The sequence below is a fragment of the Acomys russatus genome, chromosome 2 (genome assembly GCF_903995435.1).
Source record: "Acomys russatus chromosome 2, mAcoRus1.1, whole genome shotgun sequence".
Taxonomy (NCBI): domain Eukaryota; kingdom Metazoa; phylum Chordata; class Mammalia; order Rodentia; family Muridae; genus Acomys; species Acomys russatus.
Genome location: NC_067138.1, coordinates 81,075,322 through 81,090,223, shown reverse-complemented (window position 1 = coordinate 81,090,223; position 14,902 = coordinate 81,075,322). Strand labels below are relative to the sequence as shown.

General features: G+C 36.3%; 1 protein-coding gene across 1 annotated transcript in view; it reads right to left on the bottom strand.

Annotated features, from left to right (window-relative positions):
• Nucleotides 1-14,902, bottom strand: part of Frmd3 (FERM domain containing 3) — a 199,413-nt gene that overhangs the window by 59,764 nt on the left and 124,747 nt on the right. Inside the window, exons 5-6 of the mRNA XM_051163409.1 lie at nt 10,156-10,253; nt 5,833-5,956 (exon numbers count right to left, since the gene is read on the bottom strand). Coding sequence (XP_051019366.1) covers nt 5,833-5,956; nt 10,156-10,253 — 222 coding nt within the window. The remainder of the gene's footprint in view (nt 1-5,832; nt 5,957-10,155; nt 10,254-14,902) is intronic.

Below are 14,902 nucleotides of genomic sequence, written 5' to 3'. Positions count from 1 at the left end.
GATCATTGTTTTTATGTCTGCTTTCTCCCAAAATCATGATGGTTTGGTTACCACAGCTTGATTATCTATTCTGCAGTCAGGTACTGGGATGTCCCCAGCTTTGTTCATGTTGGTCAATTGTTCCAATTATTTTGAGTATTTTGTGGTTTCACATGTGGTTTAGGCTTAGTTTTTCCCATTTTCTTCCACTTTGGTTTAGAATTTGTTCAATTATTACCTCTGAACATGACTGAAACCAGAAAACCTACTCAGGGGAAGTGTCAGGATGTTTAGAAACAGCAAAGCACAAGTGCACTGGTGAAATATAAATCCTTATGTTAGTTTTGCTTGCTTCGTTTTGTTTGCCGATCTCTGCTAGCTAAGAATTTGAATGATTTACTTGACAAATTTGTACTGAAAAAAAGTTCAGTGCAAATGTCAGAGAAGGCAAGAGGATAGAATCATAGCAGCAAAGGCAGGAATTCAATTCACTCTGCTCCCAAGACCCCCAAATTATTGAGGAAGAAGTCATTTAATAATTTGCTTCCACAGTAAGTTATTATATTCTGTTCCTTCAGTCTTGCATTCAACATTTCTTTCTAGAAGAATTTTAAGTTTTGTAACAAAAATATGCAAAATGAAATTTCTTTAGTGAGACATTGAAAAGAAAGGAGCAGAGATTGGTTGCTTCTTTGTTTTAAGAAACAGCAATTCTGAGATATAATTCTCTTAAAATTCTACTCAATTTGCTGAGGCTGAATAATCATGTATTTAGCTATATTTTTGTCCTATATTGTATGTCCTGACTACTTTATGTTAAAAAAGAACAGTCTGTTTCATATTGGTTTTCTTTTAGTATAGTTCACAGATTATATAAAAACATATAGCCCCCAAGAACAAATGTTTATTAGTCACCACTAATTTATAATGTGATATAGACTATTACAAGCCATAACTGAATGGATTATAAAGGACAGCAAGCAGAGTAAGTGGTGAGTGTGGTTCTTCCTGACCCATTTGGACACAGAACTCCAGAATCAAATTTAGTGAGAAGCCCAACAGAACATTTTAATCTGAGGGATGGGATTATCCACTAGAGTTAGACACTGCTGCAACTTGGTTAGGAAAATTACATTGCTGTAATTTTCAAATTTCTTCATATTTCACTTCAGATATTTGGTCATTCTCTTAAGATTTGCCTTTCAGTGGGATGCTGGGTCTTACAATTTGTAAGACTCCAGAGTGTATGATTTACAGCTTGACTGAGAATCTCAGGTGAGTAGGGAAACTCCGGTGCTCTTCAGGCCTATCTCTGGCCCTTTGAGCATTGTAAAATCATTCTCTTCTCTATTGTCTTAGCCTCACTATGAGCAAAATTTGCGCTGCCCTGCCTGGTATCTGTGGTACCTCAGAGGGACAAAATTCAGTTGTCCAGCAGGTTAAAGGTTTGGCTATTTGCTCTTACTCCTGCCTGTGGCATGTGCCTTTCCTTTCTACCATTTTTTCATTCTTTGAGGAGTATGAAAATAATAGCAGCAGCAGCAGCAGCAGCAGCAGCGGCGGCTGAGTTTCTGTTTGGAAGGACATGCTAGATTTTGTCTGTCTTCAGATCTCATATGAGCTAAAAACTATAATTTTGATGTTTGTTTTCTGTGTTTATTAGAGTTAGAGAAGATTGACATGGTATATCTTTCTGATTTGGGAAGGAAAGTCTCCAGGCTGTCATTTCTAATCTTTGATGTAGAGAGAAGGTATATAGTGAAAGCATCTTTCTGCATGCTCAGCATTAGATAAAACATGGCAGATATATATGGGCAGAAGCTCTGGTATAAGGAAGAGAAGGAATACAAACTATGCTGTGACCATGGCTGTGGGAAAGCAGTAATACAGAAATATGTTAGAACACTACACCTAGAAAAACAGGTCTTCAGCCATACTTTTAGCTCCATAGTTATATACTCTAACAAAAATTAATTTCTCTGAGCTCTATTTTTTTATCTATCAAATATGGCAGGTGATGGGCAACACCAATGGAGGCAAAAGGCGAATTGGCTAAGCAGGAGTGGTGACAATTCAGAGCACAAATTATCTTTTCAAGAGGCTGTTGCAATTAAATGTTTTCCCAAAGATACCAGGTCTCAATGTAACCAAATCACCAATCTACAAGGAATGCTTGAACATTATGGGAAGCATCATTAGTTTAAAATAACAAAATTATTATTTGTTCCAGAGTACTTATATCTGGGTTAGAGCACAGCCCAAGGGTATAATGCTAAGGAAAATTGCTATGGACTCTGAGTCTCTCAAGTATTGAAACAGGTTATCACTAAACTATGTTTATGGCTAATGACCTCTCCACACCTAAGGGGACTGAATGGTTGGTATGGCTTCTTTCACTAATAAATAGTAGCAAGTGAATTAATTGCTGCATCATGTATATGACCACTTAGATACATTCTTGCATTACGTATGTATGTATGTATGTATGTATGTATGTATGTATGTATGTACTTTGTGGCCATGAGCATGTCACAACATGTGTAGAGATCAGAAGACACTTGAAGGAGACTGTAGCTTGACTGTGAATCAGTTGAAAATCTTACGGAGGCCATCAGAGATGGCTTACCTTGTTAACCAATAGACTGAGAGGATGCTAGGATATTGATAGATCTCTTAAATAACAGTCTGGGAAGGGTTAACTATTATGAGATGCACAGTCCTATGGAGCAGGGTTATAAAGCGAATACAAGATGGAAAGGAAGAAAGCCTCTAACTACAAATAATCCATTAATCAATGAGTCTCTTTGTTTCTGTCTCTCTCTGTCTCTGTCTCTCTGTCTCTCTGTGTCTCTGTCTGTCTGTCTGTCTCTCTTCTCTTCTTTTTTTCTTTCACCCCTCTTTTTGATTATCTTTTCTACTCCACTACAAGCTCTCTACTATGATGGACTGTAGTAGTTTGAATAAGAAGCACCTCCATAAACTCAAAGATTTGAATGTTTAGTCTTCAGAGATTGGCACTACTTGACAGAGATTAGGCTGTTTAGCTTTGTTGGAGTATGTGTGGCCTTTGGGGCTTCACATGCTCACACCAGGCTCAGTCTCTCTCTCTCTGCTATGTTCTAGCTCTATGTGTTCCTGCATTCAAAAATGCTTCCCACCGTGATGGCAATGGACTAAACCCCTGAAACTGTAACCCAGGGCTAATTAAGTGTTTTCCTTTATAAGAGTTGCTGTGCTCATGGTGTCTCTTTATAGCAATAGAGTATTGAACACGACATGGACTGAAGTCTCTGAAGTGGTAAGTCAAGCCCACTCTATGTTTTTCACAAATAAGCTATTTTAAATTGGTCCCAAGGTTGAGACTTCATCTATGTACCTGTCAAACTCAATGATATTTATAAACTAAAAAGAGATTTTTTTATATGTCACTTTAAAAACGAATGTGTCTCTTGCTGACTTAAAGTTATTTACAGATAGGTGAGCAAAGTAGAAATTGATTCTACTTAAATATTCATATATTTAGAACAGGAGTCAGCAAAATCAGGCTAGTGGGCAAGCCTGGCTCTCTACATTTTAATCAATAAAGTCTCATTTAGTCATGATTACGGCTAATTCATTTATAAGTTCTCTATATATACTTTACACATATAAAAGCAGAACTGAATAGTTAAATACAGCTTCATGCTAGGAAAATGAAGCTTGTGTGCCCACAGATATCACTGATCTCAAGGATGCCTTTAGAGCTGTTTTGGTGTTGTTCTAACAACTTCCGTAATGTCAATGTCATATCTCATTGCATAGCAAGTTTCTCCAAGTGACACACTCTGCCAAGGAAGGAGATGATGGGCCCATGAATTAGCAAATACGTCAGGGGAAGCTAAAACATTGCAGAGAAGCCTGTAAAATATTGCAGAAATATAAAATGTATATCACTAAATGGGTAAAAGGTTACAGGCTTTATAGTTGAAACAAGGATATTTGGAAAAGCCAAAACCACAGCCACACTGGTGGTTTCCAGAAGTTGTTACAGGCAGAAATAATTTTAAAGACAGAGACATTAGTTTATATGATTCCATAATAATGGATTTATATCATCACATGCTTGTATAATTACATAGACTGTAGACTGAGAGTCAGCCCTAATGTAAATTTAATGTAATTGATTATAGTGCCTCATTGTATCCATTTACGTTCTTTAATTGTAATTAGTCTTATACTCCAGATAGGAATATTACTACTATAAAAGGATAAACATGTGTGGGAGCAGAAAGTGAGCACTGGGGCAAGTTCTCCATATTCTTCTTAATTTTGATATGCTTCCAAATGTCTCTAAAAACTACCCTCTACTAAGACAAGGGAAAGAGAAGAAAAATAGAAAGAAAAAAGGAAGAAAAAAGGAAAAAAATATAATAAAATAGTAGAATCTAAGTCTTGTGGTGTAGTTCTGCAATCTCAATTACTCTGGAAGCTGAGAAAGATAATCACAAGTTCAGTGCCCATAAGGATTATAGAGTGAGTTTTAGATCAGACTGAGCAATTTAGTTAGATTCTATCTCAAAATTAAAAGTAAAAAAAAAAAGCTGCAGATATAATAGTTCCATGATAGTACCATTGCCTATCACCCTTGATGATTTGGGTTCTATCCCCAGGATCACAACAGAAAGAAGAAGAACCCCCACATTTATTTCCAAAATATAGAGACTAGTGAATAATATATATGTTTCCAACACATTTTCTTAAGAAGAAAATTCTTTAAGGTAAGCCATTAAGGTGGAATATAATATTTTGGAAAAAAAAAGCTGTGATGTCTAAGTATTCTGAAAATAAAGGCTACCTTTTTAAAACTGGAAATATGCTGCCATCTTGAGTAACCAAACAGTACAGTGAGAATCAAAACAAAACAGCCTTCCCCAAACAAAACAAAAGCAAACAAGTAAACAAACAACAAAACAAAAGGAAGAGTGCCTCAGGCTCTACTTTCTTGACTAGTGATGAGAGGCCTAGACCAAAGGAAGAGAAAGAAACAAGTATGCAGTTCTTAACACGATCATAGCATGGCGTATCATTACATTTTTTTCTATGATTTGTACAAGTTCTAAATTTCAACTAACTGGAGTTAGTTAACTAACTAACCTAAATTATCTGAGTTCCAAGTTGGCAATTTTGCTTGCTTCATTTTGTTCCATTTATTTATGTTTGAATTGAAATCCTAGAAATGTATATGTTGCTTAACTTTTTGGATCTAGTTCCTGCATACATAATGGGAAAATAACCATAGTATCTAGATCAATTGGGTCTGTGTGTGCGATGTGTAAAATAGCATGGTATCTGGTACTCAATGATATTCTATTTACTTTGGTTCTCTGATGATCATTACTCTAAGGTAATTATTCTGAAGCATTATGGACATGCAAAGATGTAACACACATTGAATTTCATCACCTTCAAGTCAGAAAATAGAATCAAATCAGAAAATAGAATCTTTTCAATGAGTTTGTTTCTACTTAAAGTCAACACTTCTATCAAAGGCCACAAGAAAGAAAAAGCAAGATTAAAAAAAAAAAAAAGGTTGCTTATGAACCTCAGATTTATTTTTAAAAAACTCAGAAGGGTTAGTAATGTATTTGCATAATAAAATAAAAAACATTCCTTTTCTAAGTTTTGTTCAAACACACAGACTGCTATCTTGGAGAAATCTTACAATATTGAGATGCTAAGTCATCCTTTGTGGGGCCCAGGCATGTTTGCTTGCAACCTGAAGCTGCCTATTCACATTTCACATACTTTGGCTTCACGTGATTCTCACTTTTTACATGTAGGAATGTTTTTCATGTTTGTTTTCACTCAAATTACCTGAGTTCATTGTTATGAATTTCCATAATTTTTCTTTCCAACTTCTGTGATTGCTTGGGAAAAATCTCAAACTCACTGATATAATTCTCAGGATGCTCATCAGGATAGTAATCACCAAACTCAGCTGTAACCATCAGAAAATGAGAGAAATTTAAAACAACACAATACACTGTCTTCCACCATTTCAAAATATGATCATATACTGAACTTATGGTGAAACCACAGGCCTCATTTTCCAGAGACATGTTCTGGCTATGTGAGTGTGGGTACCAGTTAACTCTTTCTGTGCCTAATCTTCTGTGTCTTAAAAAAATTTAAAGCATTGTTGTTTTTCATTAGGAAACTACTGGCATTGAGGATGCTGAACAATTTTATTGTTTCAGATTTTCCAGAGATTCATAGGATATTTCCGCTCCTAAATATTAGCAGTAAAATCACTGTTATCATCAATAATAAAACCCTCCAGAGTTAGTCAAAGGACATAAAATTTAAGTCATGTACAAAAAATGTATTCAAGGGATCTGTTGTGCTAAATATACTTATTAGAAAATGTATACTTTATTTATTTATTATTTTTTGTTCTCTTTTTAAAAATTTAATTAATTTATTCAGATTACAACTCAATTGTTATCCCATCACTTGTATCCTCCCATTCCTCCCTCCCTCCCACTTTCAACCTATTCCCCTCCCCTAGATCAAAGACCAAGGGGGACCTCCTTCGCCACCATATGGTCATAGGCTATCAAGTCTCATCTTGGTAGCCTGCTTATTCTTTCTTTGAGTTCCGTCAAGCCTCCCCACCAAGGGGAGGTGGTCAAATATGAAGCACCAGAGTTCATGTCAGAGTCAGTCCCTGCTCTCCACATAACTGTGGAGAATGTCCTGTCGATTGGCTAGATCAGAGAAAGGGTTCGATGTTTGCTACTTGTATTGTCCTTCGTTAGTGCAATATCTTGAGCAGACTCGCCCCCCCCCCCCCCCGGGCCTCAATCTACCCATGGCGATGTTCTTCTTGTAGGTTTCTAGGACCCTCTGGGTCCTTCTATTTCCCTATCTCCTATATTTCTCTTACCTAGAGTCTCAGTAGGATGTCCTCACATCTATCCCAATCTCCTGGTAAGTGAAGACTTTCATGGGACATGCCTTTTGGGCTTGTGCCCAATTATAAGTGAGTATATACTATGTGAGTCATTCTGCTTCTGGGTTAACTCATTCATTATGATCATTTCTAGTCCCATCCATTTGTCCACAAATTTTGGGATTTCCTTGTTTTAAATAGCTGAGTAATATTCCACAGTGTAAATGTATCACAGTTTCTTTATCCATTCTTCAACCGAGGGACTGCTATTCGGCGCTTTCTCTGAAAACCTGGAATAGGGCTTCCTCAAGACCCAGCTATTCCACTCCTTGGAATATACCCAGGAAATGCTCCACCACACAACAAAGATGTTTGCTCAACCATGTTCATAGCAGCCTTATTCATAATAGCCAGAACCTGGAAAAAAGTCTTTTTAAAAGATGTTTTTTAGGTCTCTTTGGTTTATAACATCAGTTAAGTTCAGCATTTCTCCTTTTTATTTTTTACTGGATGACCTGTGTATTGGTGAGAGTAAGGCACTGAAGTCATCCACTATCACTCTGGGAGGGTCAATATGTGATTTATGCTGTAGTAGAGTTTCTTTAATGAACTAGGTTGCTCTTCTGTTTGGTGAGTAGATGTATGAACTGAAATATCCTCCTTCTGGATTTTTCCTTTGATCACTGTGTACTGTCTTTCCATATTTCTTCTGATCATTCTTTGTTTGAAGTCTGTGTCTATTTTGTCAGATATTAAAGTGGCTACACTAGCTTGTTTTAAGTCCATTTTCTTGAAATATCTTCTTCTATATTTTTACCTTGATGTTATTCTTGATGTGAAGGTGTGTTTCTTGGATGCCACAGAAAGATGAAACCTGTTTTCTAATCTAGTATGCTAATATGTGTCATTTTTATTTGGGAACTGAGACTTTAGTATTTTGTATGGTCTTGTACCTTAATAGGCATCTCTTTCTTTAGATTAGGGGATTTTTCTTTTATGATTATGTTGAAAATATTTTTCTGGACCTTGACCTGAGTTTATTTTCCTTCCTTTATTCTGGTCTTTTCTTTCTGTTGCCCTCTTTGGTTCTTTGGAGAGTGTGGTAGCTGTGTGTTGTTCAGTAGAAAATGCTTCTTATATTCAGCCAGGTGTGGCCCCTGGGGGTTCTACGTAGAATGTGTTTGTAGGTAGAGGAGCTGACATTTAGGAATGCGGATGGGTTAGAATGGAGGCTGTGGAGTCTAACAGGATGGAGAAGAACAGAGTGTACCATCAGGATCTGCTTATTCCTCTGAGAATGGGGCAGAATGCATGGAGAGGCACAGTAGATGGGCTGCTACAAATCTGGGCATGAGAGTAGGGCCTGAATTTGTAGGAGAGGAGAGAGGCTGAAGATCTGAAGATCACCTAACTGTTTCTCTGGCCTATCTCCTTCCCTGACAGTCTTGGCCAGAAGGTTCCCATGAAATGTCTGTGGGAGTTGGTGGCTGCTACAAAGGATGGGGTGGTGAAGAAAGGTATAGGGGATCTTCATCAATTTATCGGGTCTTATGTAGAGGTCCTTAATCTATTTGAAGTTGAGTTTTGTGCACAGTGGGAGATATACTTCTAGTTTTATTTATATACATACAGATATCTAGTCTGATGAGCACCACTTATGAAAAACCTTATCTTTTCTTCAGTATGTACTTTGGATTCTTTGTTAAAAAAATCAGGTTATCTTTAAGTATGTCTGTGTCCTTAGTTTTATTCTGTTGATCAGCATATCTGTTTTTAGGATATTTACATACTGTTTTTATAACTATAACTGTGTAGTATAATTTAGAAATCAGGAATGGTGATAGCTATATTTTTCATTGTTGTTTTAGTTATCCTGAAAAATTTTCATTTCTATATGAAATTTAGAATTTTCTTTTTAATTTCTGTGAATACTTGCATTGGAATTTTGGTGGGGATAGAAAACTGTATATTGTATTTGATGGGATGCTCATTTTTACAATTTCAGTTCTAGGAACCTATGAACATGCCAGGAGTAATTTTCAGGTATCTTCTTTAACTCATTTAAGTTTTTATTAGACAAATCCTTTACCTCTTTATTCATGTTTGCTCCAAAATGTTTCACTTTTTCAGGCCGTGTGAACAGTATTATTTTCCTTATATTTTTTCTGGTCTGTTTTCTATTGTTATTTGGGAAAGCTACTCTGTGTGTGTGTGTGTGTGTGTGTGTGTGTGTTATTTTTGTATTCTGCTACTTTGCTGAATTTGGAAAAGATCAGGGTGGGGTATATGGGAGGTTTTAGAGAGAGAAAAAGGAAGGTGGAAATGATATAATGATATTATGATCTCAAAACCAAAAAGAACTAATTACAAAATGAGAAATAAATCTTTGAAATTATGCCAACCCAAAGGCAAAAATTTTATTTATTTATTTTTTATTTATTTTTAATTTTTTTTAGCTAGCATTAAAACAAAAGGAGAAGCATGTAGACTCAAGTCCACTGAATTATCATTCAGTCTTCCTTGTAACCTGGGGCTATGTTCATTCCTAAAAAGAACAATAGCCACCTTATGGTCCCTAAATTTCTTTGGCTTAATTCACAGTGGTGTCATGAAATTCCATTTGTAGATGACCTTATGACTCCCCCATGTTATATAGGAAAACACTGAAGCTTAAAGAACTCAAGAAATTCATGTTTGACAAAATAACTAGGTAAAGAGAGTAAAGATTCACTGAACAGATTTGTGAACTTGGTCGTCTCTTCATCTTTTTATATGACTGAAAAGCTGAGCAGTTTATAGAAAAGGCATGCGCACATGAACTATGATTAAAGAATGACATAATTATTTAAAATCCACTTTCTGGTCTCACTCTTTGATGTCTATTAGGCTTCAAATTTGACTGTTGGAACTGAGAACACGGGATAACCACATCAATATAGGAAGTCTTGTAAAATGATAGTCTGTCTCCTTGGGGGGGAAAAAGGACCCTGTACTCTCCTTTTTGGGGATTTGGACATCTTCAAAAGTGAGCACAGCACTATGAACATTGGGGCTCAACCTTTTGCCAGGATCAATAGCTTGGGAGGGAAAAGGAATAGGGGAATCTTTTTCAAACTACATAATCATATCTAGATTCCCCCATACACAAAGACAGGATGGCTAGAGGTAGCAGAGAAGAGAGGCACAGAATAAAGTTCCATGGTCCATTGCAGTGGTGAGGATGAGTGTGCTGGGGCTAGACTTACCTTGAACGATACAAGCACCCAGATAGGCAGCATCAGAAAAGGAACACAGCAGTCGACCATGAAAAATATCTCTTTTAATTTGCAAATATAATAGATACCTGCAACACAAAAGGAGAAATAATTAATCCAAGTTTAGCTGAAGCCTGGAAATCAGAATGGTTATACTTTGTCTACATAAACCACTCAAGTCACACCTAGCTCTAGGAATTACCTTCACATGCCAAGCTTCCCTTAGATGAATACACAGAAAGAAGTGTAAAGGGTTCAGAATTTAGAAATCCAAAGTACATGTGAGCTTTGTAAGGTAAATAGATTGTGTCTTTCCAAGAAACATGAAAATAACCAAGAAACACACTACCTACAATCATCCCTCTATACAAGGAAGACTACAACTTACCATCCACATCCTAAGTTCTTTACGGAATTTGCAGTCTGGAAGAGGGGTCAATTAGTATAAAAAGATACACTCATTTTTCCTCAAGAACAGACCAAATCATAGTTACTACTCAATAAACAACCAAACAATAGCAACAAATTTGCTTATGAGGTGAGAAATCCAGTTGATTAACACTTGAATCAGCCTCTTGTATCATTGTGTCATGGTGCTTAGTCTGCACTCCTTTGCAGGATAAGCTCAACTCCTACACATGGCTAGTAAAGTGAGCTGGGGAAGCTCAGGGCACAGGAAATCCACCAATCCCAGAGCTTCCCCAAGCTCAGAACTTGAAATCCCACCAATCCACACTCCGGAAGTCCCTGCTCCAGAAAGCTCAGCCACCTAAGAAACCCCATACAAAAGGCTGTGTCTACCCAGTTATCTGCTGCTTTCTTCAGGGACCAGAGGCAGCCATTCCTGAATTTGTCCCTCCAACAAATCTCTTTTTGCCACGGACCGTCTCAGTCGGGGATAGGTCCTTGGATATGGTGGTTCTTGAAGTGTCGGTGATCAGAGATAAGGAGTGTGACAAACAGACACAACCACACAGCTGAGTTTGCGTCTGAGTGTATTTTTCAAGCAAGCAGTCTAGGATTTTATACATTTTTTTTCTTCTGAAATGGGGGGGTGGGGTGGGAGGATTTATGGTGGTTACAGTTCCCATGGGATAGGTTCAAGTGAGTCAGTGAGCAGTCAAGCATACAGGTACAGATAGTGTTGTCATAATTTGAATTCTAACTTTAAATGAAACAATACAGGGTACAGTATGCACAGTAAAAGAAATCATCGCTTCTAAGTTACTGGCTTAGTATGAATATGCATATGCTGCCTTTGTCCAGGGTCATGATTCTCTTATTAATTTTTGCCCAGCACCTGGTGCTGGGGATATGGGAATCAAGATAGTTTTGAAACACTCTGAATTTTAGTAATGCCACAATATATTAACAAATGACTAATTCTTAAATATGTTTTTTTGGTAAGTGGAGAAGATCAGCTGAGCGTGACAGCTTGAACGGTCCCTGGTTGCAGTCCCGTGTTAGCAGCATCTCATAGCAACGTGTATGCCTGAAAAAAGTCCTGATCTGGGAGCGAAGTTTAAGAAACAGGATAGAGAGAACGAAGTTTAAGAAACAGGATAAAGACAGAGAATTGCCAGCACAATAAGGGAAGGGAAAACTGTAATCAAATTTCTCCTGTCAGGAACATTAGCCCTGTTCCAGGAGGCTTTCCCTGGTTTGGGGTTGTGGCCTAAGGCCTGTGTAGTATTTGTCATACAGACTCCACTGGAGGGGTGACATCTTTTTAAGAGATTTACTGACTGCTATGACCTCTCTTCAGAAGAAGAAAAGAAAGAAGAAACAAAGAAGGAACAGAGCTCATGCTTCTCCACTCCTCAGCTTCTCAGGTGTTGGAACAAGCCTCCCCTGGGAGCTGCAATGGCTGGCGAAGGAGCCTGAGTGCCTGAGTTGTTGGTGTTCTGTTGTTCAGAAAGTTGTCCCCTGTGCCACTGAGTTCAGGGCTCTTCCCCACTTTCACTTCTATTAGATTTAGTGTATCCAGTTTTATGTTGAGGTATTTGATCCACATGGACTTGAATTTTGTGGAGGGTGGTGATAAATTGGATCTATTTGCATACTTCTACATGCAGACACCCAGCACCATTTGTTAAAGATGCTATTTATTTTCCATTGTATGGTTCTGGCTTCTTTGTCAAAAAAAATCAGGTGTCTGTAGAAGTGTGGGTTCATTTCTGGGTCTTAGATTCAATTCCATTCATCAATCTGTCTGTTTTTATGCCAATGGCATACAGTTTTTATTATCATTTCTCTGTAGGACAGCTTGAAATCAGGGATGGTGATACCTCTAGAAAAATTTTTTATTATAAAGAATTGTTTAGCTATCCTGCATTTTTTATTTTTAAATTGTACCATGGTCTCAATTAAATCAGAATCTGGGCTTTCATCAAAATTTGTACATAAATGTTCATGATGGTATTATTCACTATAACTAAAATATATTCAAATGGTCACTAAAGAATGAATAAAACAAATGTTTATACACACAATAAAATATTATTTAGGCATAAAACTAAAATACTGATAGACATTAGAATTAGTAACTATGATTTTTTACTATTTAATTATTGAATGAGATTTTTCCTCAACAACAAACTCATTTTTTTAGGTCGTGATGACGTATGTTCAAAGTTTCTTCACCAATTATTTGTTCAGTGCCAAATGGTCAGTGTTGAAAAAAAATATATATATACACACACATATATATATTTAACATTACAAGGATTGAACGAATTATATGTAAGAGCATATATGTTCAGATATATACATATATACATGAAATAACAATTATTAAAAAAGAGGAGTAAGTCTGAAGGAAAGCAGCAAGAAGGGGTACATGAAAAGGCTTAGAGCAAGAAAAGAAAAGAAATGTTATGATTATAGTATAATGTCAAAAGTAAAATAAAATAAGAGAAGAAAATACCCAATATTTATATAGAAATAAATAATGAAAAATAGTCATTAAATTTTTATGCATTTTTCATTGAAAGAGAATAATATCACTTTCCTCTTTCCATTTTCTCCTTTTATCTCTTCCCAGATACTTTCCCTCCAAGCTCTCTCATGACCCTCCCACTCTCACTATGATAATATTTTTCTTTGACTATTATTGTTGCATATGTACATACATACATACATATGTACATAATAAAATTGTATGTATGTATGTATGTATGTATGTATGTATGTAATTATGTTGTTAGTATGTTCAAGGACTCTCTCAATTAAAAAAATTGTCTTGCCAGGATTCATTCCTTTCAGTGTGCTGGACACTGACATCCCGCATCTTTCATGTTCCAGCAACAAGTGCTTCAGCTGCTGTTCCTGACCAGAAGAGGACAGCTCCCAGGACAGCTTCGAAGAATGCTTCTAATCCCAATTGGTCCAGCATTTCAGATTGTCCCATACAGGACTTCTATTAAGGCTCAACATTTAGAAACTGGACCACAAATGCTATTCCTAGCTTGTCTAACCATTTCCCCCAATTTTATTTGGGCCCCTACAAATGTATTATTCATGCCAAACCAGCAGAAAGAGACCTTAAGAGAACAACACCCCTTTTCCCTTAAGAGGGATTGGGTAGGTTTTTGGTTGCTCTCTTGAACTATAGATATTTCTTTTCTTTTTAAATATATTTTATTAATTTATTCATATTACATCTAAATTGTTATCCTATCCCTTTTGTCCTCCCTTCTTCCCTCCCTCCCATTTTCCCCTTACTCCCCTCCCCTAAGACTGTTACTGAGGGGGACTTCCTCCCCCTGTATATGCTTATAGGGTATCAAGTCTCTTCTTGGCAGCCCTCTACCCTTCCTCTGAGTGCCACCAGGCCTCCTAGATATTTATTTTCAATGGAGTTGGTTATAAACTATTATTGGTCTTATTCAGAGAGAAAACAAGATTTGACACAGGGATGTCTCTCTTTTCCTTATCTTTCTTTCTTAGGTTTGGAGATAGGGGTTGAAAAGAAAGAAGCAGGAAATATAGAAATATATAGGGATGATAGGATAAAAAATAGATTATTGAATCTATTCCTCAACTTAATGCCTTAACTCTTACTCACAAGGTTATTTTTAATTCATTGGTATAAAATTTTGTATACTGATGCAAAATAAGTTTAATTTTGGTACATTGGTAGAGAATTCAAATTTAAGATTTTTCTTCACATGCATTATATATATTTCTACTCTAATATTGTATCTATATAACTCAATTATAACACATAATTTACTTCCAATACTTTGAAAGTGCTATTGCAGGCTGCTTAGGATAATTAAGCAATACAAGTTAATTGTTAGTTGATCAAATCATGGTCATGTCAATTACTAGTATATTTTTTAAAGAGAGAATCAAGCTTTAATTTTTATTTTTTTAAATATTTATTTGTTTATTAAGTACACAGTGTTTTGCCTGCATATACACCAGAAGAGTGCACCAGATCTCATTATAGATGGTTGTGAACTACCATGACATTGCTGGGAATTGAACTCAGTATCTTTGGAAGAGCATTCAGTACTCTTAACCATTGAGCCATCACTCCAGTCCCTTACTAGTCTATTTTTATCACAATAACATTCATCCTAGGTTTAACAGATAGATATGATTCTATAGATAGATAAGGTAAAATAGTTAGATAAGGTCTTCAAAATCTTTAGATACATACAGAATATGCCATTTAAAGAGGTTTTTTTTTTAATTATTATTTTAAAGATTCTTTGGCAATAAGACATGTTAA